Source organism: Mchenga conophoros, linkage group LG10, assembly GCF_057382185.1.
Source record: "Mchenga conophoros isolate Kocher_MC1m ecotype Shallow Benthic linkage group LG10, M_conophoros_male_GT1.1, whole genome shotgun sequence".
Taxonomy (NCBI): Eukaryota; Metazoa; Chordata; class Actinopteri; order Cichliformes; family Cichlidae; genus Mchenga; species Mchenga conophoros.
In genome coordinates this window covers 15,981,469-16,005,354 of record NC_140535.1, presented here as the reverse complement: position 1 = coordinate 16,005,354, position 23,886 = coordinate 15,981,469, and the positions used below count along the sequence as shown (strand labels likewise).

General features: G+C 41.8%; 2 protein-coding genes across 8 annotated transcripts in view; both read left to right on the top strand.

Moving 5' to 3' along the window:
- The window catches only part of sptbn2 (spectrin, beta, non-erythrocytic 2), a 53,561-nt gene extending 43,243 nt beyond the window's left edge, over nucleotides 1–10,318 (top strand). For 2 of the 4 annotated variants that reach the window (XM_085288835.1, XM_085288837.1), the window contains 18 exons: nucleotides 122–385; nucleotides 586–810; nucleotides 912–1,001; nucleotides 1,392–1,670; nucleotides 1,759–1,889; nucleotides 1,994–2,198; nucleotides 2,314–2,688; nucleotides 2,785–3,029; nucleotides 3,144–3,282; nucleotides 3,401–3,485; nucleotides 3,743–3,939; nucleotides 4,093–4,220; nucleotides 4,325–4,400; nucleotides 4,938–5,015; nucleotides 6,049–6,227; nucleotides 6,354–6,527; nucleotides 6,652–6,694; nucleotides 6,788–10,318. In XM_085288835.1, coding sequence (XP_085144961.1) covers nucleotides 122–385; nucleotides 586–810; nucleotides 912–1,001; nucleotides 1,392–1,670; nucleotides 1,759–1,889; nucleotides 1,994–2,198; nucleotides 2,314–2,688; nucleotides 2,785–3,029; nucleotides 3,144–3,282; nucleotides 3,401–3,485; nucleotides 3,743–3,939; nucleotides 4,093–4,220; nucleotides 4,325–4,400; nucleotides 4,938–5,015; nucleotides 6,049–6,227; nucleotides 6,354–6,527; nucleotides 6,652–6,694; nucleotides 6,788–7,000 — 3,126 coding nt within the window. In that variant the 3' untranslated portion in view covers nucleotides 7,001–10,318. The remainder of the gene's footprint in view (nucleotides 1–121; nucleotides 386–585; nucleotides 811–911; nucleotides 1,002–1,391; nucleotides 1,671–1,758; nucleotides 1,890–1,993; nucleotides 2,199–2,313; nucleotides 2,689–2,784; nucleotides 3,030–3,143; nucleotides 3,283–3,400; nucleotides 3,486–3,742; nucleotides 3,940–4,092; nucleotides 4,221–4,324; nucleotides 4,401–4,937; nucleotides 5,016–6,048; nucleotides 6,228–6,353; nucleotides 6,528–6,651; nucleotides 6,695–6,787) is intronic. The other 2 variants (XM_085288836.1, XM_085288838.1) reach the window with 2 other exon arrangements.
- Nucleotides 10,319–12,460: 2,142 nt separating this feature from the next.
- Nucleotides 12,461–23,771, top strand: dpf2 (double PHD fingers 2). Of its 4 annotated transcripts, none has more exons than XM_085288832.1 (13): nucleotides 12,461–12,549; nucleotides 14,822–14,982; nucleotides 15,445–15,552; nucleotides 16,252–16,430; nucleotides 16,527–16,619; nucleotides 16,703–16,781; nucleotides 17,245–17,286; nucleotides 18,454–18,477; nucleotides 19,018–19,155; nucleotides 19,273–19,404; nucleotides 19,491–19,603; nucleotides 19,702–19,777; nucleotides 21,210–23,771. In XM_085288832.1, the coding sequence occupies exons 1-13, from the start codon at nucleotides 12,518–12,520 to the stop codon at nucleotides 21,290–21,292; spliced, it is 1,260 nt and encodes a 419-aa protein (XP_085144958.1). In that variant the 5' UTR covers nucleotides 12,461–12,517; the 3' UTR covers nucleotides 21,293–23,771. The 4 variants fall into 4 exon arrangements, with proteins under 4 accessions (XP_085144958.1, XP_085144956.1, XP_085144959.1 ...); XM_085288830.1 differs by having other exon boundaries at nucleotides 19,696–19,777; XM_085288833.1 differs by lacking the exon at nucleotides 18,454–18,477 and having other exon boundaries at nucleotides 19,696–19,777.
- Nucleotides 23,772–23,886: the final 115 nt, after the last annotated feature.

Genomic DNA, 23,886 nt, shown 5'->3' with positions numbered 1-23,886 from the left:
TCATTATAATTTAATTTCTTTATTTAGCTTCCCTTTTGAAAAACTGGAAAATGGCACTGACTTTGACCAAATGGGACATTTAATAACGTTCAAGCTTGTTTTTGTGTCTCATCTCTAACAGGAGGGTCAAGCACTGGTTGCTGAGAAGCCTGAGCTGAAACCTGTTGTCCAGCAGACCCTGGAGGACCTGCAGCGTCAGTGGGAGGAGCTGGAGAGCACAACTCGTACGAAGGCTCAGTGCTTATTTGATGCTAACAGAGCAGAGCTCTTCACACAGAGCTGCTCCGCTCTAGATGTTTGGCTGAAAAACCTTGAAGGTCAGCTGCAAAGTGATGACTATGGAAAAGATCTGACCAGTGTGAACATCCTCCTCAAGAAGCACCAGGTACACTACATAGTACAGAAAAAGCACTTTTAAAATTAGTCTTGCAAATACATTTTTAAAATGGGCGAAAAAAGTCTCACTTTTTAAACATGTTCAATATTACATATAATCAAATGAATGTGGTGCAAGTAGCCATGTTTGCTTAGTGGAGCTAAATGTTATGCATTTGTTTCTTTAATGTTTGTGCTCTCTCTATGTAGATGCTGGAGCATCAAATGGAGGTCAGAGAGAAGGAGGTGCAGGCCCTGAAGTCTCAGGCTCTGGCTCTGTCCCAGGAAGATGCCGGACTGGCTGAGATAGATGGTCAGCAACGGCGTGTCACCGACAGCTTCGCCAACCTCCAAGACCCACTCAACCTCAGGAGACAGCAGCTGCTCGCCTCCAAAGAAGCACATCAATTCAACAGAGACCTGGAGGATGAAATTGTGAGTGGGATAACCTTAGTGATTCCATCAATAAAATAAACAGTTTCTGACAAAATATATCCTGACATTAAGATAATTAATAATCAATCTTTGCCTCTCAGCTGTGGGTGACAGAAAGGATGCCCCTAGCAACCTCCACAGACCATGGAAAAGACCTGCCCACTGTACAGCTGCTAATCAAGAAGAACCAGGTAAAGTTGCAGCTTTTTCAATATATTTTGAAAAAGTTACAAATTTTCAGTATTATTTTTAGGTGTTGCATTGTAAGTAGCTTAAAGGGCAAAGGTTTGGTATTGATTACTCATAAAATGTGGTCTCATTTTCATATAAGTCACAGTCACAGTCGAGAACAGCCTGAATAAATTTACAGTACAAAAATAATGTATTTTTATGTCTTTATTGAACATTGACCACAGTCATAGAGATAAGACGTAATTTTATGGGTAATCAGGTTCCAAACTTTGACATGCAAGAATCTAAATACTTTAAACAGACACTTGGATTGAGTTTAGAGAGATTTTGAGGAGTAGGGAATGTTAGCCAACTAAGAAAGTTGAATATTGTCTCTGGTTGTGAATCAGACTTTGCAGAAGGAGATTCAAGGCCATCAGCCTCGCATTGATGACATCCACAGACGAGGCAAGACTCAGACCCAGGTAGATGGTGAACGCCAGTCTGTTCTGGAGGATCGCCTAGTTGAACTGCAGAGCCTTTGGGACCAGTTGATCGCCGAGACAGACAAGCGTCATGCCCGTCTAATAGAGGCTAATCGTGCCCAGCAGTTCTATGCCGATGCTGCGGAGGCAGAGGCCTGGATGGGAGAGCAAGAGTTGCACATGATGTCAGAAGAAAAAGCCAAGGTAAGCTCGTGTAAAGTGAGATTTAATTGCTTTTTTTTCCTACATCTTGTGCTTGAAGAAAGTTGATAATTTTCTCTTTTTCTCTCAGGATGAGCAAAATGCTCTAGTGATGGTCAAGAAGCACCAGATCCTTGAGCAGGCACTTGAAGACTACGCCCAAACCATCCACCAACTGGCCAACAGCAGTCGTCTCATGGTCAACAATGAACACCCAGAGAGGTGAGAGCACAAGACGTTGTGAACATTTTCAGATGCCACACTTCACCTTCTATAAATAGAACAGGACACCCATAACCTCATCTCTCTCATTTTCAATTAAACAGCGAAAGAATCACCTTACGACAAGCCCAAGTTGACAAGCTGTACGCAGGTCTGAAGGACCTTGCTGAGGAGCGTCGGGGACGGCTTCAGGAGAGGCTGAGGCTGACCCAGCTGAAGCGGGAGGTGGATGACCTGGAACAGTGGATTGCAGAGAGAGAGGTGGTTGCTGGCTCCCATGAACTAGGACAGGACTATGAACATGTCACAGTGAGTTTTTTTCCTCTCAGCAGCATACTTTGGAGACATGAAAGCTCAAAGAGATTTAGCTGAATTAATTATGTTGCTCCCTTTTGCCCTGTTTTTTTTCTTTTTCTTTGTACAGATGCTGAGGGACAAGTTCCGGGAGTTTGCTCGTGACACCAGCACTATCGGCCAAGAGCGTGTGGATGGTGTAAATGCGCTGGCAGATGATCTGATTGAGTCGGGTCATCCTGAGAACGCCAGTGTTGCTGAATGGAAAGACGGTTTAAACGAGGCCTGGGCTGACCTGCTGGAGCTGATTGACACACGCACGCAAATGTTGGCAGCCTCTTATGAGCTGCACCGCTTCCATCAAGATGCCATGGAGGTGCTTGGACGTGTTAAGGAGAAGAGGGAAGCACTGCCTTCTGAACTTGGCCGTGACCTCAACACTGTCCAGCATCTGCACAGACAGCACACCGCTTTTGAACATGACATCCAGGCCCTCAGCGGACAGGTCAGTTATCACTTGCTAAAAGTGATCTCATTTTAGATGGCGAAACTAATATGTGAATACGAGACCAAATATCCCTCTGCTCCTTTGAACTCCTAGGTGAATCAAGTGCAGGATGATGCTGCACGCCTGCAGAAGGCCTACGCTGGTGAGAAAGCGGATGACATTCACAGAAGCGAACATGCTGTGACTTCTGCCTGGGAGGGCCTGCTCGAGGCTGGCGAGGCTCGCAGGCTCCTCCTGCTGGACACCGTGGAGAAATTCCGCTTCTTCAACATGGTGCGAGACCTCATGCTCTGGATGGATGGTGTGAACCTGCAGATTGACGCACATGATAGCCCAAGGTAAATGTCATTTTTTGCTTAAATTTCCACTTACTATAAAATAACTTCAACAATAACTTGTTTATTCATATATAACCTGCCTCTCCTATCTCCTGTGGGGGTTTTTTTTTATAGGGATGTATCTTCTGCAGGGTTAGTAATTGCCAATCATCAAGACATCAGATCAGAGATTGACGCTAGGACAGACAGCTTCACTGCTTGTGTTGAGATGGGAAATACTTTGATCAACAAAAACCACTATGCATCTGATGAGGTATTTTGCAGTGGGTCACATTTACGGTTGTCTTGAGAGAGAACAGTGCATGTTTACAAAAAACAAAAAACCATGTTGACTCAAGAACTGATATCTGAACCTGTTCACCTATTTACAGATCCGAGAAAAACTGACTCAACTCCAGGAAAAAAGAGATAAGATCAACAAAAAATGGCAAGACAAGATGGACCATTTACAAATTGGTATGCATGCTTCACATTTTTGGACTGCACACGGGTGCATTTAGGCCAACAGAGCCGTGGCAAAAGTGCATGGTGTTGTAGGCAAGTTGCTACACGCAAGAGATGGTAGATAACATGCAAACCGGTACCTCCGGTTTAAAGGTCTCTTTATGCAACTGCAGCATTGTACATTGAATTATAATTCTTTTTTTCTCATCCTCTCTGTGTTTTCTTTGTTTTTCTCTCTATATTGTGGCCTTTGGTCATCTTCATATCAGTGCTGGAGGTGTTGCAGTTCGGACGTGATGCTTATGTGGCAGAGTCGTGGTTGGCTGGGCAAGAACCTCTGGTGCGCGCAGCAGAGTTGGGCTCAAATGTGGATGAAGTAGAGAGCCTAATTAAGCGCCATGAAGCCTTTGAGAAACTCGCCACGGCTTGGGAAGAGCGCTTCGTGCAGCTGGAGAAGCTCACTACAGTAAGTAGAGAGATTTGGCTTGTTCTGGAGTACACTGGTAAATGCAGGATGTGTAGGATATAGTACATTCTGCATCATCTATAATTTAGACAATAGAAACCCGACTCCCTTGGTATTACACTAAAAAATGGCTAATTGTTTTCCACTGTTTAGCTTGAAGAGCAAGAAAATCAGAGGAGGCGGGAGGAAGAGGAGAGAGCGAGGCGACCTCCTACTCCTCCACCAGTAGAAGAAGTGCCACAGTCTGAGACAGAAACTCAACCACATGATTCTGCAGCCAGGTATGCCAAAGAGAAGACTGGGTAGAGCACAAGAGTGTTCGTGTAAAGCAAAAACACACTACGAGAGAAAAATTAACATGCTTTCTTTTCCCTCTGTAACACAGAACCAGTCTGGACCAGACCACTCTCAATCAGTCCGTGTCAGTGAACGGAGTACACAGCGACAATGACACATCACAAGTAAGATACGCTTTGTGTGTATGCTTCAAGTGCTTCATTGATTTTTACAGAGTTTCCAGCATAATTTAACATGTAGTCCACCGTGTTGTCTTCCTTCATCTCACACATTATTAGATAGGTCATTAAAATTCATATCCATCAGACAGTTTGATCTAACTTGTGAAGTGTAATGCCAAGCTGTATATTAGCAAGCAGTTGTGTTTTGCTTGACAGATATGTTTATTATATGTAGCCACTCGTTGGGTTAGGTTCTGGAAAGAAAACTGTGTTACACTTTAAATTCATACATGTTATATGAGTGATTCTCTTCAGTGGCAGATGAAAACAAGTACCCGGTGACTTCATGTGTCAGAGGTGATGGATTGGCTGCTTGTGGGCAGCACTGTTGCAAACCTCTGCAACTGATGCTACAGAGAAAATCACTAAATGAACGAGAACTATTTCTGTGTTTCTGCAGTTCTAGAAGTGCAAGCCATATCCTGACATTCATCTTTTTGCCCCAGACTTCTTAACAATTTCTTATTGCGTTTTTGCCAGCAGTCATTATCGCTATCGTTGTCAGTGGGAAAGAAATCAGAGCCTAAACGTGTGTGTAAGCCAAAGCAGCAGGAGCGTGTGAGTACCAAGTCACGGTCAGCTTTGTAGCTACCCCTCGTCCCCTTCACAGCCTCCGCTCAGCTCCTGGTCAACTGCAGTGCCTTTTTCCTTCTACTGAGAAGCTATTGCTCTCTGTCACAGATGCAACCATCGCTTTATTTATTCATGAGCTACAGCTATCATTAACGAGCCCCATCGCTGTTTAAAGGCATGATGCAGATTCATGAACACACTATTTTCATGGATCAAATATGCAGTTATATATTTATATGTGCTCATATTGACCAGGACAGGAGTGACTGTAAATGTGGAGCCCAAAGTAAATGTGGTGATAAATGTAGCTGTTCAAAGCTAATTTATATGTAGTTTGTTTTAGTCTTTATCCATGTGTGTGAGTCGCCTTTGAGTGTCAGTCTTTTGATGGAGTCACGTGAGAATCCTTTGTAGAAAAGTACGTGACACAAAAGGTGCCCTGAGTTTCCGTTTTGTACTATAGTCGCAGTACTAGAAGCAAAATCCTGTTGTCTGTGGATGTTTTTTAAGGTTTATAAGATCAATTAAAGCCACAACACTTAAGCTGCAGTATCTCTAAGATCTCAACATCTCCAGTCTTAGAGGTGAACTGTAATTGAGCAATAGTGTAGGACTATTTATTTATATTTTTTATTTGACTGAAGAAGCTGAGATTAGCATTAGAATAATATTTAAATGTATTCACAAGTTGGATTTCGGGTCTCTTTGGAGCAGTTTAAATTAATTTAAAATCTAGTTTAGTGTAGCATGCCTGTTTCCTGTATGTTTGGTTATTTTAATTGTGTGTTTTACCAGTAAGAGTCTGTGCAATGTCAGAATGCTGTGTGATTATGTAGACCTCCTGAACCCTCGCTATGCTGTTATCTCAGGTAATCATACAGTGCTGTCAAAGCAGACGTCATCATAGCTTTTTCGTGTATGGCTGTGAATGGCTGCTTTGCTAATCACCACTTCCATCCAGCTGTGTTTTTTTTTTCTGCCCCCCTCACCACCATTCATGTCCTGGTTTTAACCACAGGGCTCAGAGTCTGAGTCAGTGAACGGACCGGGCAGAGACAGCGGACTGGCATCGTCTCGCGTCGATCCGTCTGCCACTTTACCGAGCAGAGGCGCGGCAGACTCGGAGCCAGAGACCATGGAGGGGATGCTCTGTCGAAAACAGGAGATGGAGTCTCACATCAAAAAGGCAGCTACCAGGTGAGCGTTGCTATAAGAAGATTTGTTCACGTGCAAAGAGAAAGAAATGCTGACGTGGCTTTAGTTAGCGATATCAATCTGTATGTAGAACAGTTTAACTTTTATCCTGTTCATTTGTTCCCGCAGGTCCTGGCAGAATGTGTATTGTGTCCTACGAAAAGGAAGTCTTGGTTTCTATAAAGACGGCAAGAGTGCTAGCAACGGCATTCCATACCACGGAGAAGTTCCCATCAGCTTGGGAGAGGCTGTGTGTGAAATAGCCCATGACTATAAGAAAAGGAAACACGTATTCAAGCTCAGGTGAGAAGACGGACAGCATGAAGTGTCTGAAAGTTAAAGGCCACGGTGAAATAGTAAGATTGGTGTAATAGACGTTAAATTTACCCCTGACTAAGTGTTGACCCTTTCAACCCTGTGACTGCAGGTTAGGGGATGGGAAAGAGTACCTGTTCCAAGCAAAGGATGAGGTGAGATGTACATAACAGGTTTATATTGCTCAAATCATTAAAACACATTTAGGGGAATATAAAACATAACCAGCCTCTTTTGTGTGTTGAAAGGCGGAGATGAGCTCCTGGATCCAGTCCATCCTTAGCTCCATTCCAAAAGGATCAGGAGACTCGCCTGGAGCTCCACGGCCCCTCAGCCGTGCCATGACGATGCCGCCCATCTCGCCCAGCTCGGGTGAAGCTGGAGGCGTTACCATGCGCAACAAGGATGGGAAAGAGAAGGATCGCGAGAAGAGGTTCAGCTTCTTCGGCAAGAAGAAATAAAACATTTGTAAAATCATGGATGGGAACTAAATTTGTCAAAATTTCAAAAAACTGAGGCAGATATAAAGGAAAGTACAAACAGGTCATACAAACACACTGCTCTCTGTGCAAGCCCCGAGGAATCTGTTAACAGCTGCGTCATGTAGCTGAGAAAAGTTGTTTTTTTTCTCTTTTATTCTCTCCCTCTTTGCTGGTTTTATGTGTCACTTATTTTATTACTCATCCAGTCCACATCTCACTTTAACTGCACCCAACAATCAGAGCCCTCACCCTGTTTTGACCAACAGAGGTCATTAGTGTGAGTCAGAACCGGGGGTGGATGTCATTAGCAGAGAGACAGTTCCAGTCTAGTGAACCGGATCCTCCTCTGTAGGAATATTTGCTCTTCAGTGAGTCTTGATTAGCTAACCTTGTTGTGATACTGTTTCTCTAAAAAACAAAAAAACAAAAAAAAAGATGATGGTTTTCCACTCTGCTGCATTTTGATTCATTTGCCCAGTTTTAACTGCTCTCTATTAGAAAGGATCACATTACATCTCTTCTTCTGTTCTTGGTATTGATGTTATTAATCTCAATATTATTGATATCATTATTACTATTTATCTTTTTCAGTTGCTGGCTTGACAAAGACTAATTTGATGGTAGATAATCTTGATTTATGTTGTTGAGAGAAGCAAATTTGGTTTTGTGGAGAATGTCAGCTTGCCCTTGTATGTACTATATCTTTTTGTTTTCTTTGTTTTCTTTTTTCCTTTTTTTTTATTTTTAGGAATGACAGTTTATGAGGTGTTCTGACAGGAAAATAAAGCTCATTGAATTTTAGCAGTGTGCAGTAAGTGATCACAATTTTCCTTGAAAAAATAATATATATATTTAATAAGTGGTTTTACTATTTTTTTTATCTCTAATTTTGCCTGTATTTGATTCTTTCTTTTTGAGTGATCTTTTCTGCTTGATTTTCAACTTTCTTTCTTTTTTCTGTACAAAGCAGAGAAGATTAGTTTTCTAGCGTGTGCATGTGTGTGTGTGTGCGTGGGTGCGTTTGTGTGAGTTGTGGTGCTGTGGACTTTGCATGTTTATGTTTTTTCGGATCAAGCGTGGCCAGATGGATGCTGCTTTTCGGTACTCAGAATCGGTAAACCGGGCAGAAACAGAAATTAATATCACTGGAATGATTTCCCAGAGCTGTGCTTTTCTTTTGGTTTGAAAATATCTTCAGCTGACATCACTAACGATGATCTTCGAGACAATTTGTTATTTGTTTTAGTCATCTGATATCTATTTCCGTTCTCCACCTACTGATGTGAAGGCACGGGGGCAGTGTGTATAGATAAAAAACTGAAGCACAGGGACCTGAGCAGGACAAAAGGAGGGTTGACAGATGGCTTTACCGGTGAAGTGAGGTGCGTGAAGGTGACACTGGATAGGCACTGAGGAATGCGCTGTGTGCTTTACAACAAAGAGATATGAGCCTGAGCCTTACTTGAACCCACTACAAATACACTAAACCCACTTTTTTTTTTTTTCTTTTTACTCACCAAACGATTGAGTTGTCAAGGAAGTTTTATAAAAAGATACGAAAGTTTGTTTAAAAAGTGACCTGTGGCAATGACCTCATGTATGTCAGTGGATTGATTTGGCACCAACCCCAGAAATAGAAGAATGCCCTCAACTCTCTTTGATCAGCCGTGCACTCTTGAATATGTGGCATGATTTCAGCTAGATTTATACTTCCAAGTGTCCAATCTATGCCATCTACATGTGTTAATATACACATACATTGGACTTGATAATTGGAGAGCAAGTAATAATCAGTTGGCGGTGAAAATAAATCAAATGGCGACCTACTATGGATTATGTAAACAAATGATAGGTGTTAGGTTTGCTAGTCTCCTCACATATTGTACATTTCAAATGAAGATGGCATTTATAGTATATTGTGAATGTAGACACTACAACCTGACATTCTGCCTTCATATTAATTGGTTGGTGTAGTCAGTTACTTACCAAGCATGAATTAACTGCTTATAACAGCAAAGATTCAGCAACGGTTTAACAAACAAACATCTGACGGAGTCCCATAAAAGCAAACGAGCTGCAAGTAACTATTTGTGTTGCACTGATATTGAAAGTAGCTTATTAAAGCTGATTAGTGCTTGGATGGGTATACAGTTCCATAAAAGAGTGGTCAGTTCATAGGAATGCCGCAACAAGTCTGGGTTCAGTTAACAGCACGCGGTCCAGATTTATCAAACCTGCCTCGTCTCTTTAACTGTAAGAGTTTGCATTCCTGAGTGTATGGTGGAGCTCCCAGTTAGTTTCAGTCTGAACTACAATGTGGGATCCAGGTGAAAAAAGGTCATTGCATACATAAGCGAGCCAGTGGAGTTTGCAGACATTGTGCACAGTTTTGAATAAAGGAGTCCTTCCCCTTCCAGCGATAACCGCTCTGAACAGTTTCCATCAGATATTAGGCGATCCAAGTTCAAAGGTCACACAGTGTATTTTCTTATCAGCTCATTTGAATGTGAATGATTCAAACCAGTTTGGCCAAATTGGTCATGTGAAGCAAAAATATTTCTCATACTTGACATACTGTACACAAGCTCTCTCTCTCTCTCTTTCACACACTCACGTATTGAAACTGCCCTGTATATTTAATGCAGAGTGACCCTGGCAAACCAGTCTTGTGGAAACGTCCTTAGCTGGCTGTGATTTGATGTTGCAAATGGCATCCTTTTAAAATAACATTGTGCTACTGGTGAGCTTTGACCAGAACATGAGAAGTATGTGTTATTGATGTCAAAGAGTTACGTTTTGATTCTAAGAGTATTTGTAACGATGGAGTACTTAATGAAGCAGAAAACCAACGTGTTAAGTATTACACATGATTGAAAACAGACTGGTGACAATTTGAGCTTCCTTTTTTAGAAGAAGGCAGGATCTTTGCTGTCTAGTGGGAGCTTGCATTTTTTCATCCAGTGGTCTGTCTCGCAGCCTGTCCACCTACCTTCATTTCTTTTGACGAATGTCTGTTCCTTCCTCTGTAATTCAGAGCTGTTAATACCACTACTATTATTAATTGCTATTATTATCATTATTGCTACTGTTGTTCCTATTACTACTACTGTTACTAATGCAACTTATTGCAAAAAGTATAACTGCTGTCCATTTTCAGGTACGTGTCTGTGATATCAGACCTTTCCACACGATGTCAGTGTGCTGTGGAGCATTTTCATTACAAATTGAAGATAATGTTTGTTGACTTGTGTATCTACATCTAATATTAGGAATAATAAAACATGGTTTAATCAAGAACGTGATGCTGTTGAATCTTTTATGTTAAGAAAAAAAAGACATTCTTTTCTGTTAGCGCCTGTGAGTTGAATGTTTGATTGTTTTGTCACAACACACTCTGACTAAACTCACTTATGCCTTTTTTTTTTGTCTTTATTGAACATGTAGGATTATCATTCACAGTTCTGCATGCATGACGTCTTTATTTAGCAACTCACAGATCTTGCTTTAGCAGCAAAAACCTCCACCAGACATGTCGTGCAGCTGCTTTTCCTCATTGTATCAATTGACCATCTCCAACGCTTCTGGCTATAGACTGCTTCATAACAAGCTTTGGGGGATTGCAGTGTCTTATTCAGTGTTATTTCTTTCAGTAGACACATGAACATCAAGTTGTCTGCAGCTGTTTTGCTGTTACCTTTGAGTTAGAGACTTGAATTTCATTCTTTTATAGGAAATGAGTTTTAATGTGAATAGATGAACACAGAGGCCATCAGAAATATTTTGTATCCTTTTTTCCAACTTTCTGCAAATATAATGCTTCACTGAAGATGCACGGAGTCCTGTGAAAACCTTCTTTTTCAATGACTGCAGGTTGTTTAGACAGATTGTGCTTGTAGGCTGAGTTTAAGGAATAAAAATTGTATATTCATACAGTACTTCATCTGCTACACTTTAAGTATGTTATTCACATTAGAATCATGCGTTAAACTGACTGTGGGACTGTGGGAGGAAGCCAGAGTACCCAGAGGAACTCCACGTAGGCACAGAAAGATCATGCAAATTCCCCGACCAGGGTTTAAATAAGGAACCTTGTTGCTGTGTGGTGATGGTGCTAACCACTCAGCCACCCTAGGTGTGGCTTTGTTTCCTGTAGACAAAATTATTTGATATAGTTCTGGTACTGAGCCATGAGCATGTTAAAGTGATTTCACCAGTATAATTATGGCAAAAGCACAATTGCTATCTGGTCTTTTGTGACCTTTTGCTTCTATGAAATATGAAAACTGACCGTCACTTTTATCACACAGCCTCCCCCCACATAACTGCTTTGAATAAATGTTAATGTTGGAGTGAAAGCAGACTGTACTCTGCTCTTCCAGCAGATCTTAAACCTCGCTGCTACACATGTCACGCCATTCACCTCCAAGGCTAATTCTTATTTCTCAGAGTTTTTGGTCCATGTTGACATATCATCACACAGCTGCTGCAGATTTGTCAGCTGAACATACATGTTGTAAATCTCCTATTCCTCCACATCCCAAAGGCTCTCTTGGATTTACATCTGGTGGGTGTGGAAGCCTTATGAGTACAGTTTGAGATGACTTGGGCTTCATGACGTGGTGTTTTATCCTGCTGCAAGCAGCCGATAGAAGACTAGTACACATAAAGGGATGGACATGGTCAGCAACAATACTCAAATAGGTTGTGGTGTTTAGATGATGCTCAGTTTGCAGTTGACACAATCATGTTTCATGTTGTTTAGGCCAAGTTCTGACCCTATCATCTAAATGAAAACAGAAATCAAGACTCATACGACATTGACAAGTTTGTGCAAATTGTTAACCTCAGTTTCCTGTTCTTAGAAAAAAAACCTGTGTGATTTTCTGCTGCTGCAGCCAATCTGCTTCAAGATTTGACACTCGGAGATGCTCTTCTGCATAGCTAGTTTGCAGTGAGTGGTTAATTGAGTTGCTGTTGCTATCCTGTCAGTCTGGCTAGTCACCTCTGACCACTCACCAGGATCTACAAGGCATTTTTGCCTAGAGAACTGCCACTCATTGAATATTTTCTCCTTTTTGGACCACTCCCAGTAAACCTAGTTGCCTGCCACATTCAGCATCACCTAAATCACTTTTCTTGCCCATTCTGATGTTCAGATTGAACTTCTGCTGGCTGTCTTGACCATTTCTAAATGCCTTAATGCATTGAGTTGCTGCCATGTGACTAGCTGTTTAGATATTTGAATGAAGGTGTACCTAATAAAGTGCCTGATGAGTGTATAAAGAACACTGAACTACATTTTGTGCACTGGAAGCTTTGTAAGTAATTTAAAACATTACTAACATGATTTGCAGCTTGGAATAATAAAACCCCTTGCAATGGCACGGGGCCAGCAGTAGGGGGCAATGTGTTTCACCTTACTCCACCATCTGCCTACAAGTCCTGACAGAGGGCACACATTACCCGGCAGCCACTTTCCCAGTGTATCGAAGCAAGATGGCAGCTGTTGTTGAGAATGTTGTCAAACTGTAAGTGTTGGACTTTTCTACTTACCTTACATGTGTGCAGGTGACACACACAGCCATCACATTGTAACGCCTGTACTATCGTACACCCGCTGTCGTTAGTTAGCTTAGCAGCATTCCAGCTGACTTAGTAAGGTTAGCCAGAGGCGTCGGAGCGTCGTGTCTGTTCACATCCTGGAATGGAAGTGTAAGTTAGCAGACACGCAGCTGACGTTTCTGAAACATGGATCACGAGTCAATGTAGACGAACTTGTGTTCATTTAATCCTTCGTGTATTTTTAGCGGTGTGGCGGCCACTTGTGTTTTTGTGACCAAACGGACGCTGTGGTGCTAACGTCAGTTGAGTATGGCAGCTAGGTGTCACGCTAACAAGCTAAAGAGAGTGTAATTGTGCCTAACGTCGTTAGCGAAGGCTGGAGCGGCTGGAGCGACTAGTTTAAAATGAATGAAAATCCCTCGCTGAAGATTTGAACTCGAGAGCCCGGAGCCATAGCCGGTGTTTCCGATTCACATAAAAGAACTGCTTATAAAGTTTAACGTTTCAAAGACCAGAACACTGTATTGTGCTCTAACGTGCTTCCATTTCCGTCGTCTTACATCGTGTAGCCGTACAGCCCGATTCGGGGTTAAAGTCACACGCCAGCGTACACACGCGTACGTCGTACCTCTACCTGCGATAACTGTGGCAGCACAAACATATAAAACTTACCCGACACACATCAAAATATTTTAATTTGCTTCCAAACTTAATTTCCTTGTGAAATAATACTGACAAAGAATGAAAGATGATGTAATCTTGAAACCAAGTCTGTGCTGTCAAAAACATATAAATGAACTGTTGTTTACATGCTAGATGTGCTGGTTTGAATGAGCTGGTATCCTTTATGTATGCACTATGCTATAGTTACATTGACAGAAATATATTCACCTGATTTCTTTTTTTTTTTTATTTCTGTCCCCTCATCCAACCCAAAGAGCCTCCTCCATCAGAAGTTTATTCCTGGTGAAGGGAGATTTAGTTCCCTTTCCATTGGCTTTCTCTTCATAATATATGAAGCTCTTTACCGTATCATGTGAAGAGCCTTTGAGATAACACTGGTGAAATGGGGCTATATGAATATATATATTTTTGCAACTCAATCACTGTTTAATTTTTTCCCTTTGCAAGAATAATGCACATCAATCAGCATCACTCTACACATAATAAAACCAGAGCCACTCTGCCGCTCTGAGTATTGCTTCATTTCTGTGGTGTGTCTTTCATAAATCCATTTTCTTCTGCTTATTCTTATCATGGTCACAATTAGGGCTGGACCCTATCCCAGCTACCATAGGGGGAGATGCAGGGCCAACACAGAAAGACAGAAAACCGCACTCACATTCGTACCCATGTAAAATTTTGACTCTCCAATTAACCCAAACCCCCTCGGTACGTGTCTCTGGGCTGTGGGATGAAGCGTTTTTACATAAATAATCAGACAACATATACGCCACTACAAGAATATGTCAGTACTAGCCAACCCATGTGTGTATCTGGTGTGCTCTCACGCATTTGTGACGGCTTCTTTCTAGTTAATTCACCCTGCCTGAAATGATTTCTCTGGAAAGAAAAGCAAGTGTTCATTTTTGGCTGGACCCCACAGAGCACAGACAGCTTTTTGCAATGTTATTATGGCCTTACAGCAAGTTAAATAATGAAGTCTTTAACTGGAGATTGAAATCTATGAAAAGCTTCTTTAAGGTTTAACACAATTACATGGTTTATTATCTCATCAGGACTGAACTGCTGCCCTCTGGGGGTTCCTGACAGCCTCGAGAGGTGCAGTTGTTGCATCACGAGGTTCTTTGTGCCACCCCCCCCCCCCCCCTTTTTTTTTTCTTTGACACTTGATAGCTTGAGGGAATTGTAAGATGTCTTCCTGTCTCAGTTTGAGTAGCTTCAGCCCTCAGCTTCTTTAAAAGGGATTAAGCAAGCAGCACTCTAACAGTATATTTATGCTATAAATACTGAACACTTGGCTTTGCCTGTGCTTCTACCAAAGCTCGTTGTTGTTGTTGTTGATGCACCAACAAAAGAGCACCTGCTGTTGCACTAAACATTTAGTCTGAAGCACAAAGACACTGCTTAGTAGGAGGCAGCAGAGCAAAAAAACACAAGCAGTTTTAAAATAAACTGAGACCGCACTTGTTTTGGAGCGGCAACAGCTGCTGATTTCTGTCTTGGAACCATAATAGACCTAATGACCAGCATCTGCCTCTGGTTTTGTTTCATCAGGCTGGGAGAGCAGTACTACAGAGATGCCATGGAGCAGTGTCACAACTACAATGCCAGGCTGTGCGCCGAGAGGAGCGTTCGGATGCCGTTCCTCGACTCGCAGACCGGCGTGGCTCAGAGCAACTGTTATATCTGGATGGAGAAAAGACACAGGGGACCAGGTGAGACACCATACGTGAGCGTCGAACTGCTCACCTGCGCTAAAGGCGTTTAAAGTTGTAAGAGCTGGACAAAATGAGCAGCAGAGAAGTGATCCAGAGGAAGCTGCACAGATGCTGTGAAGCATTCGTTATTAAGATGAGTGATTAAGTGATTAAGATGAATCATCATTTCCGCTGTTTATCAGAATTTCTCGAAGGAGCTACAAATAACCTCAATGCCTTCAAAACAAAGGACTAAATACACCATGCATGCATGTTTAAAATCACAAACAGAGCTTGTGTACTTAATGCAACTCCCTGGCAGCCAGGTGGTGCCTGCTCGTGTTTAAATGCGAAAATAACCGATTCTGAAAAGGACAGTCTAAGAAAATTCAAACGGAGCCTGTGGATTTTTTTTTCCCCTGCCAGTGTGTCAGAACTGTTTGATAACTGTGAACGCCTTCCTGTTCTGCCTTCCCTCAGGCATGGCTCCAGGACAGCTGTACACTTACCCAGCCAGGAGGTGGAGAAAGAAACGAAGATCTCATCCTTCAGAAGACCCCCGGCTTATCTTCCCTCCGGTTAAATCAGGTAGCACAGTAGCTCTGAGCAGCTTAGCTTATTCTCCTATTTTAGTGTGTCAGCATTTAAGGTGGATATCAAAGACTTTGCGGGGATGAACATGTGGTGCTATCTTGTAACAGATATCCATCAATAATTAAATCCAACTTGAATTGTACCTGTGCTTACAGTTGTATGTATCAGTGTTGGTGTTGTTCCTGCTGACTAAGCAGGAGAAAACATGATATGTCGACTAGTTTAAAAGTCAGAAAAGACTCAAAATTGATGCTAATCACGGGGCAAACAAGTATTTGAATGTCGTTGACATGTGTGGCTCTTTGTGCCACGCATAACATAGCTTACACCTTATATCTGATTGGTTTGCTGAGTGCGGCTGACATTAGCAGTGCTAGCACCAGCAGTTTTCTGTCCTTGTGGTTTAACATCCTCATGCTTGTGCAGAATGTGGTCACACGCTGTTCAGAGGGCTGGTTTTGAGGCAGTTTACTCTGACATTGCGTACACACAACGGCTCATTTTCTAGATCAGTGCAGAAACTTGTTTCATGCTGATAGCTCACCGTATCATCTTGTTTGCCACTACACAGAGCTGCAAAATAGGCTGGTTTTACCTCACTAGAATATCCCTAATTATTTTAACCAACTAAAATGTCTGGCACCAACATTTTCAGGTATATTATATTGTGTTTTGCCTTTCCTGATTTCATAGAGCTAGATTTAGGACTGAAGAAGGATGCTCTGTTGTCATCGGATGGCAGCAGCCTGGAGGCCCTGCTGAAGGGGGACTCCTTGGACAAAAGGACATCCGCAGACCTCCGAGGATCTGAGGAGGATTCCAACATGAGTGATTACACCGGAGGCCTGAACCCTGCCGCCCGGATCAGAAAGGTTCTTGTTTTGAGATTTGAAGTAAAGCTGCTATAGATGGAAAAGTGAAATATAATACACCCCATTGTCATGCCTTCCTCATCCCTGTCAACACAGAGAATCATCGAGCCTGACGACTTCCTGGACGACCTTGACGATGAAGACTATGAAGAAGACACGCCTAAAAGAAGAGGCAAAGGGAAAGGGAAGGTAAATAACGGCTGTCGATCGATGCGGTTTCTCGATCCCAAGCATGCGTTTAAGGGCCCGTCTGAGTCTAATAATGTGCGCAGGGCCGAGGAGTGGGCAGCAGCAGGAAGAAGCTGGACACGGCAGCACTGGAGGACCGAGACAAGCCGTACGCCTGTGACAGTGAGTCCTGTTGGCTGAGAGTAGAGCATGTGAATACAGCTCCGAGTAGAAGGTCACCGCAGGTGTTCATAGCTGTAATGTTTATATTAGCTCGAGTCCTCATTAACTATCACATTTTAATTCACCCTCTTCTTTTTCTTTTCATGTGTTCCATCTTTTCTCTGTTCTTCGTTAGACTTCTTATATCTGATATTTACAAAGCTAGTCGATCTGTATTTTTGCCACTATGATGTCATACTTTAATTTACAGGTATTTCCATGTGCAGGGAGAGAAAAAAAGTCTTCCTCTTCTTTGGTGTTGTCAGACTGCTTGATGTGTTTTGTTTTTTCCTCTTTTGTGAAGCCTTTTCACTTTGAGCTGCAGTGCTCAGTAGGTCATTGCCGACTGACTTGACTGATCCTCTGTCGGTCTGAGTCTCTGTCTGTGCTTTCTCTTCTCCTTCTCTTCTCTTCTCTCTTTCAGACACTCTCAAACAAAAGCATATTTCAAAACCTTCTGAAAGAGGTATACTTCTCTTCATTCCTTTTCACTCCAGTCTGCCGTGTCTTTTGTCTTTGCTGCCTGTTTTTATTTTCTGTCTGTTACCAAGTAGATTTGCTCTTTGTGTAGTTCAGTTCATAAATTAAATGTTCTGTTACACACATCGTCCTGAATTGTAATTAACTACATTTGGAGAGCGTAAATGCCCTGTTATTATATGCTTTACCTAAAGTGTAGTTTGTAATCATGTAATCAGCCACATATACGAGTCATCTCAGCTTACAGAAGATTAGCAGTGGCCTTTAAAAGTTACTTTTTCCACCCAATCTGGCCTTGAACCTCCTACAGATTTTGATAAGCTGGAAGCTAGATCCTGCTGCTGATGTTTTCTTCCCCTTTTGTGAGTGCGTGTGCTGTTTTTTCCCCCTGTGTTATGTTAATTTTGACTGCATTTCTCCTCTTCACCACCTCTGCACCCTGTAAAATCTCATTCCATGTTCCATGTGTTCGCTTGATTTTTGAGTCACTTTAATGTCTGCTTGACTTTATGGGGAGTATTTTGTTTTCTCCCTCCCCCACCAACCCCACCCACACAAAAAATAGTTTCTGTTTGGTTGTTAGCCTCTTGGTTAGATGCTTCCCGAAAGTCGAAGACCTAGGATTGCTGGACTTTTGAGGAAATGAAAATTAGAGAAAGTGTGGAAGTGAAAGAAGAAGTACTGTGTTTGACTGCTATGACAAACATCACACCCTCCCTGTGACAACGGCTTCACACAGTGGCATCTTTGTTCTCCTTTAAGTCAGTAAATCCTCCTTGCACAATCCCACTGGCTTTCTCAACTGTTAAAAGAATACCAGTTCAAATCAGAAACATGATGTTTTGCAAAATGGTGACATGCGTTTCTTAGTTTTGTTTCAGTGCAGTGAGGTCTCGAGTCAAAACACTGTCAATGCTTCTAAGACCCTTAAACTGAAGAAGCTAAAGCCAAGATCAGAGCAGTTCCAGCATATTAGCTGCAGCAGGAGTGGTCGAGATGCTGTCTTATCATTGTGCTTTACTGTAGATTTCGAGCAAAGAGGAAGCTTGTCTCAAGTAAACAAATAAATACATAAATAAAGCATGTTGTTCATCTTTCCTATTATTTCACCGCCAGTTTATCATGTCATTGTGCCAATTTTGATACTCAACAGAAAGCAGGAGACATCAGGAACCTGGTGGGTTCTTAACTGATTTCTCTTCTCCCTCCCCCATCATCACTTTACCACATGAGAAGTTGTTGACATGTATTGAGAGAAACCACCATACGAGAGTCGTAGCTTTCTGTCTCGCTGTGTCACTAGTCTATGTTGTGTCTAATTTTTTCCTTTATTCACATAGTCAAAGGCATTGTGTCAGTTAAAAAAAACAGAAATACTAATAGTTGTATCAATAATTGCAAAGTAACTGTTTTTCAGTTACAGCAGTTAAATATGTGCATGATATGAGGCTACATTGTAAGTAGGACACTGCTGCAAGAGTCCTTTGATCATCTTAAGATACTTTTAAAGATGCTAATTATGATAATGTGAACAGTAGGAAGGGTTTCACCATCCTCATCAGCTTTAAGATGTCCCATGATAGCACTGTAAAGAATAGTCCTTTTCTCCATGAGTCACCTTCACCTTCCTCCACTGACGTGGTAGAAACACCTGATTTGACTGGTCTGTTCTTTGTTTTCATATCATACATGTCGTATTTTGTGGTTTTGGTGGCAGTCTGTGGGAAGCGCTACAAGAACCGTCCTGGCCTGAGCTACCACTACACCCACTCCCACCTGGCCGAGGAGGAGGGTGAGGAGAAAGACGACATGGAAATGAACGAGCCCGCCCTGTCGCTGCCCGAGGAGCCAAAAAGTAAGCGACAGCGGCGCAATGTCGATTCGGAGGAGTCGTCAGTTGATTATCTGAGGTCACAGCGTCGGTGTAACTGATCACTGATATTGGCCTGCATGTTTTCATCTTCCCACGCAGCTCCAAAGAAAGGTCCAGATGGGCTCGCGTTGCCTAATAATTACTGTGATTTCTGTCTGGGAGACTCCAAAACTAATCACAAGACCGGCCAATCAGAGGAACTGGTGTCCTGCTCTGACTGTGGACGTTCAGGTAAATAAGAGTAGCGATATGAGAAAAGCCACGCAGCAAGTATTCTTGGAAAGATGTAACGTGTTTAAACCCTTTTCTCGACGCAGGCCACCCCTCCTGCCTGCAGTTCACTCCTGTAATGATGGCCGCCGTCAAGACGTACCGCTGGCAGTGCATAGAGTGCAAATGCTGCAACATGTGCGGCACATCGGAGAATGATGTGAGTCGTCTTTAGAGATTGTTTGCTTGTCTCTGGGTTAAAGTGAGATCTAGGTTGTTCGTGCAGAGAACTGGAGTGTTTTTGTTTTCCAGGATCAGCTTCTGTTCTGCGATGACTGTGATAGAGGCTATCACATGTACTGTCTCAACCCCCCCATGTCTGAACCTCCAGAGGGTAAGTCCACCCCTTTTTTACTACTTCCTAGAAAAGAATGAATCTGAAGCCCTTTTCACAGATGACCTGCAGCTGCATTTTCTAGATGTCACGCAAAGGTGGTGAATGTGAGATTACAAATGTCTGAGGCATTTATTCTGGACAGGAGCTCGTCTTTAACCTGTCAGCGGCGTTGTGCAAAATGACTCCGTGATGTCGGATTGTGTGAATAGAAGAGTGCATTTACCACACAGGGTATTTCCAGTAATGCGAACGTGGATTATTTCCTGCTGTGTGCTAAATGTAGACGGGACTGCTGTGGAAAATGTCACATCCTGATTCTCTCATTATCACACATGTCCAAAGTTCATGTGTGAATCTTACTGAAATGTAGAAGCCCAGTTCAATAATAGTTGACTGCTTCAGTTTCAGTTTCAGTTAAGTATACAGTTCATGTGATTTGAAAATCATTGCTTTCTATTTTTATTTACAATTTAGAACGTGTGTGTGCGTGTGTGTGCGTGTGTGTGTGTGTGTGTGTGTACAAGAACGAGCAGCACTCAGAGCATAAACCTCCGCCAAGGCAGCTCACTCTCTGGGCATTGTTTACTTTAGGGTAGCATGACAGATGTTTACTTTGATTACACAAACATTATGTAGGAGTAGGTAATGGATAATTGGTATTGATTTTTAAATAACTGAACATGGCAAAAATCCAACAAAGTTGATTTTTTTTTTTTTTTAAGGTTGAGCAAAAGGACATAAAATATCTGCAATCGCAGTCACGCACATAGAGAGCCAAGTTTACACAACCTGGACAAAAGCCTTCGGACAAAGCTGTAATAAATCTGCTTTTATATCAAGTTTTTGTCTCAGCAGCTTCTGAAAAGCTAGCTGTTGTGTCTCTGTGAGCTTTTCTTCATTGTTATTAAACAAAGAAAACAGCAAGTCTTTTGTAATTAAGGTACTATTTAATTTAAAAACAATACATTTTATTATTTTATTCAGTGCCAAAACATTTTAGAGAATCAGCGGTGCATGCTCTCTCATTAATCATGTAGAACAGCGGTCCCCGGGCCGGTCCACAGGTCGTTTGGTACCGGGCTGCGAGAGTTGAGGCTCGGGTTTGATATTTATGATTTTCAGGGTTTTTAAGGTTTTTTTTTTTAAAAATTTATCATTTTTATCATTAAGTTTCCCTGGGTCTTTTCACATGTTATCAATAAATCTTCTTCTTTTTTTTTTCTTTTTTTTGGTATCGGTACTGGTTTTATTTTGTTGCATTTATCTGCGACACCTTAAAGGTCAGTGCGTGAAAATATTGTCGGACATAAACCGGTCCGTGGCACAAAAAAGGTTGGGGACCACTGATCTAGGGGCCTCTACTGTTCTCCTGTTTAAATGCAGTTTAACATCAGATTTTACTGCCTCTCTCTGTTATTTGGGTACTCAGGAAGCTGGAGCTGTCATCTATGTCTGGACCTTTTGAAAGACAAGGCATCTATATACCAAAACCAGAACGCCCCATCGTCGTGATGGCCGCTCTGGCCCGCACTCATCACCCAGCCGTCCTGCAGCAGCGTCGTTTACCCTTCAAGATAAGATGACAGACTTCCCCGACAAGCTGACCTCAGAGAGAGGGTGTGTTCTGGACATGGATAAAGGGAAGGATTGGGAGGTATACCTTTACCAGACTGGCTTCAGTTACCATCAGATACGACTGTTACACAGTTCCAACCTCAGATTCAGTCCCACAGATTTTTATTTTCACCACCTTGCCACATAAGCAATTTCAGCACCAATCATGTTCGCAGATAGAAGCATAAATAGCCAAATAATCCCTTCATGTTCAGCTTTTTTAATTTTTTTTAATTTTGTTGTTTTGTTTTTTTTACACATGCAAAGTTGCTAAAACCTTGTCAGTGTACTGATTTTATGATTAGAGCATAAATAGAGCTCATTGATATCAAATAGCATGCCAATGCTCACTCATAGTGTAAAAAAAAGACATTTTATAATATTTATATATTTCTATAGTATAAATATATATATATATATATTAGTGTTGAGTGTGCACAAATTGGAGCCAGAATGGTTATGATATGTTTTAGAGCCCATTTCATCCAGCACCAGGTGTTGTTTTATTGAACTGTATTTGGCTGGTCATTCGATAGAGTCAAAGGGATTTGCTGAGACTGTAAATAATTTTTCCATGTCATCCGCTGCCTGCGGCCACATAAAGGTACGCAGAGAAACTGCTCGTCGAAGGTGGCTCCAAAGGCTGAAGGACTTTAGTTAGTTAGACTGAAGTCCAATGATGGACTCGTGTTTGTGCTGCACTCAGAGCTGCTGAAAGACCTACTAATGTGCTAGTTTCATTTGGCATTGGGGCCTTTTTGACACAACTTGTCGGCTCGTCTCCAAAGCAAACTTGATATTGAATCTCTCACCGGGCCACACATCTGGCCTGTGTTAGACAGATGTGATAAAGTCGAGTCGAATACAAATCCCGCTAGCATTATCAGCCCCATTAAAGGGATAATCGCTGTGTTCTAGCAGTTTGCTGATGATGCACCATATCCATCGTTCTGTTGTTGTGACACCACTAGATTTCTTCTTTTTTTTTTTCCTTTTTCTTCTTTAACCTAAGGACAATGTGACCTCGATTATGGTCACTTGCTGACAATGTAAAAGCAATAGAAGAGCCCTTTTAAGGAGGCAGGGATGACAGGGACTCATGGCTGAGTCTGTTTAGGCTCTGTTGCGAGATAATGTGCGATACTGTAAATGTTCTTTATCAGAAAATGCTATTACAGATAGTGGACTGTGGCAAGAATTATGGATGGCTCCATACTGTAGAAAAGAGATTATAATATGTATATGTATAATGTGGGGAGATGGCTCTTTCTGTCACTGCTTTCATAGTTTGATTATGCAATGGTTTCCTTCTGTGTCAAGGTGAGAGGAAGTCTGGCTGAACTGCTAAAAGCAGTAACTTTACCTCACACAGAAACAGTATTTAAAGGGTTTAAACATGCTGTAGATAGATGGCACAAAGACTGAGGGATAAATAGTCATGACAGCTGCAGCATCTGCTTCAATAACTGCATAATCTTACAGTTAAACAAGTGCATGTTCAGTAATTGTCAGCACTCGTCTTCTCCGTAGTTGTCTCAGTTAGGCCGGCAAAGGTGTTGGGAAGTGGTGTAATATAAATTAACCATGCTGTCATGTTTCAATAGCCAACTAACAATTACTAAAGCATTACACAAGTATAACTTGGTTTATTTTCTCATCATGTTTTAAACTTACTGTTTTATCTAGAGAGATGGTGGCTACTAGGATATTTTGCTGGTCGTTTTTTTTTTTTTTTTGTTGTTTTTTTGTTTTCTTTTTGTGTTTGTTTTTGTATTCATCAGTGGTGTTTGCATATCTGATGCGTGGGACATTTCGGGACTCAAGCGGAAGTTGCTTTCTAGTTAATCCTGTGATCCAGGTCTGAACTGAGCTGCTCTCCTCCAAAGCTGCACAACAAGAAGCAAAGTCCATAATGTGATTAAGAGGATAATGGCGTTCAGCGGTTAAGCAGCCAACATCCAAACTAAACTGACATAAACAAGAAGCACGTGCTCGGCTTTTGTTGTCACAGTCGGCTCTTGTGTCATTTTAGTATCAGACTCGGGTTTTCTTGCTTCCAGCTTTGGGTGAGACGCGTTCAACTATAGTAATAACATATTTAACCCTTTCATGTATGCTGCCAGCGCTGGCTTTGTACCCATCTTTATTCCTGTGTTGCATGGTGTCCACATGTGTGGGCAGTGAGATTTTATTTTTTAAAAAAAGAGGAAAATATTTTAGCACAATTCCCATAATTTGTGCATGAAAGGGTTAAATCGAGGTCATAGGTTTACATAGTTGGGGAATTCTCATGGGGTGGATTTTGATTTGGATTGTGATGGAATGTTTTATTGTATGAAAATTTATCTTCAGGAAAATAAAAATACTAAGCACTATAGTCTGCTGTTATTTCTTCTCCTCTTACATCGTGACATTCACTGTGACGGATGGGGAAAAAGTAATAGAAGCTGGGAGAGTTGAAAAGGACATTAGTGTTTATTTCAGCTTAAACA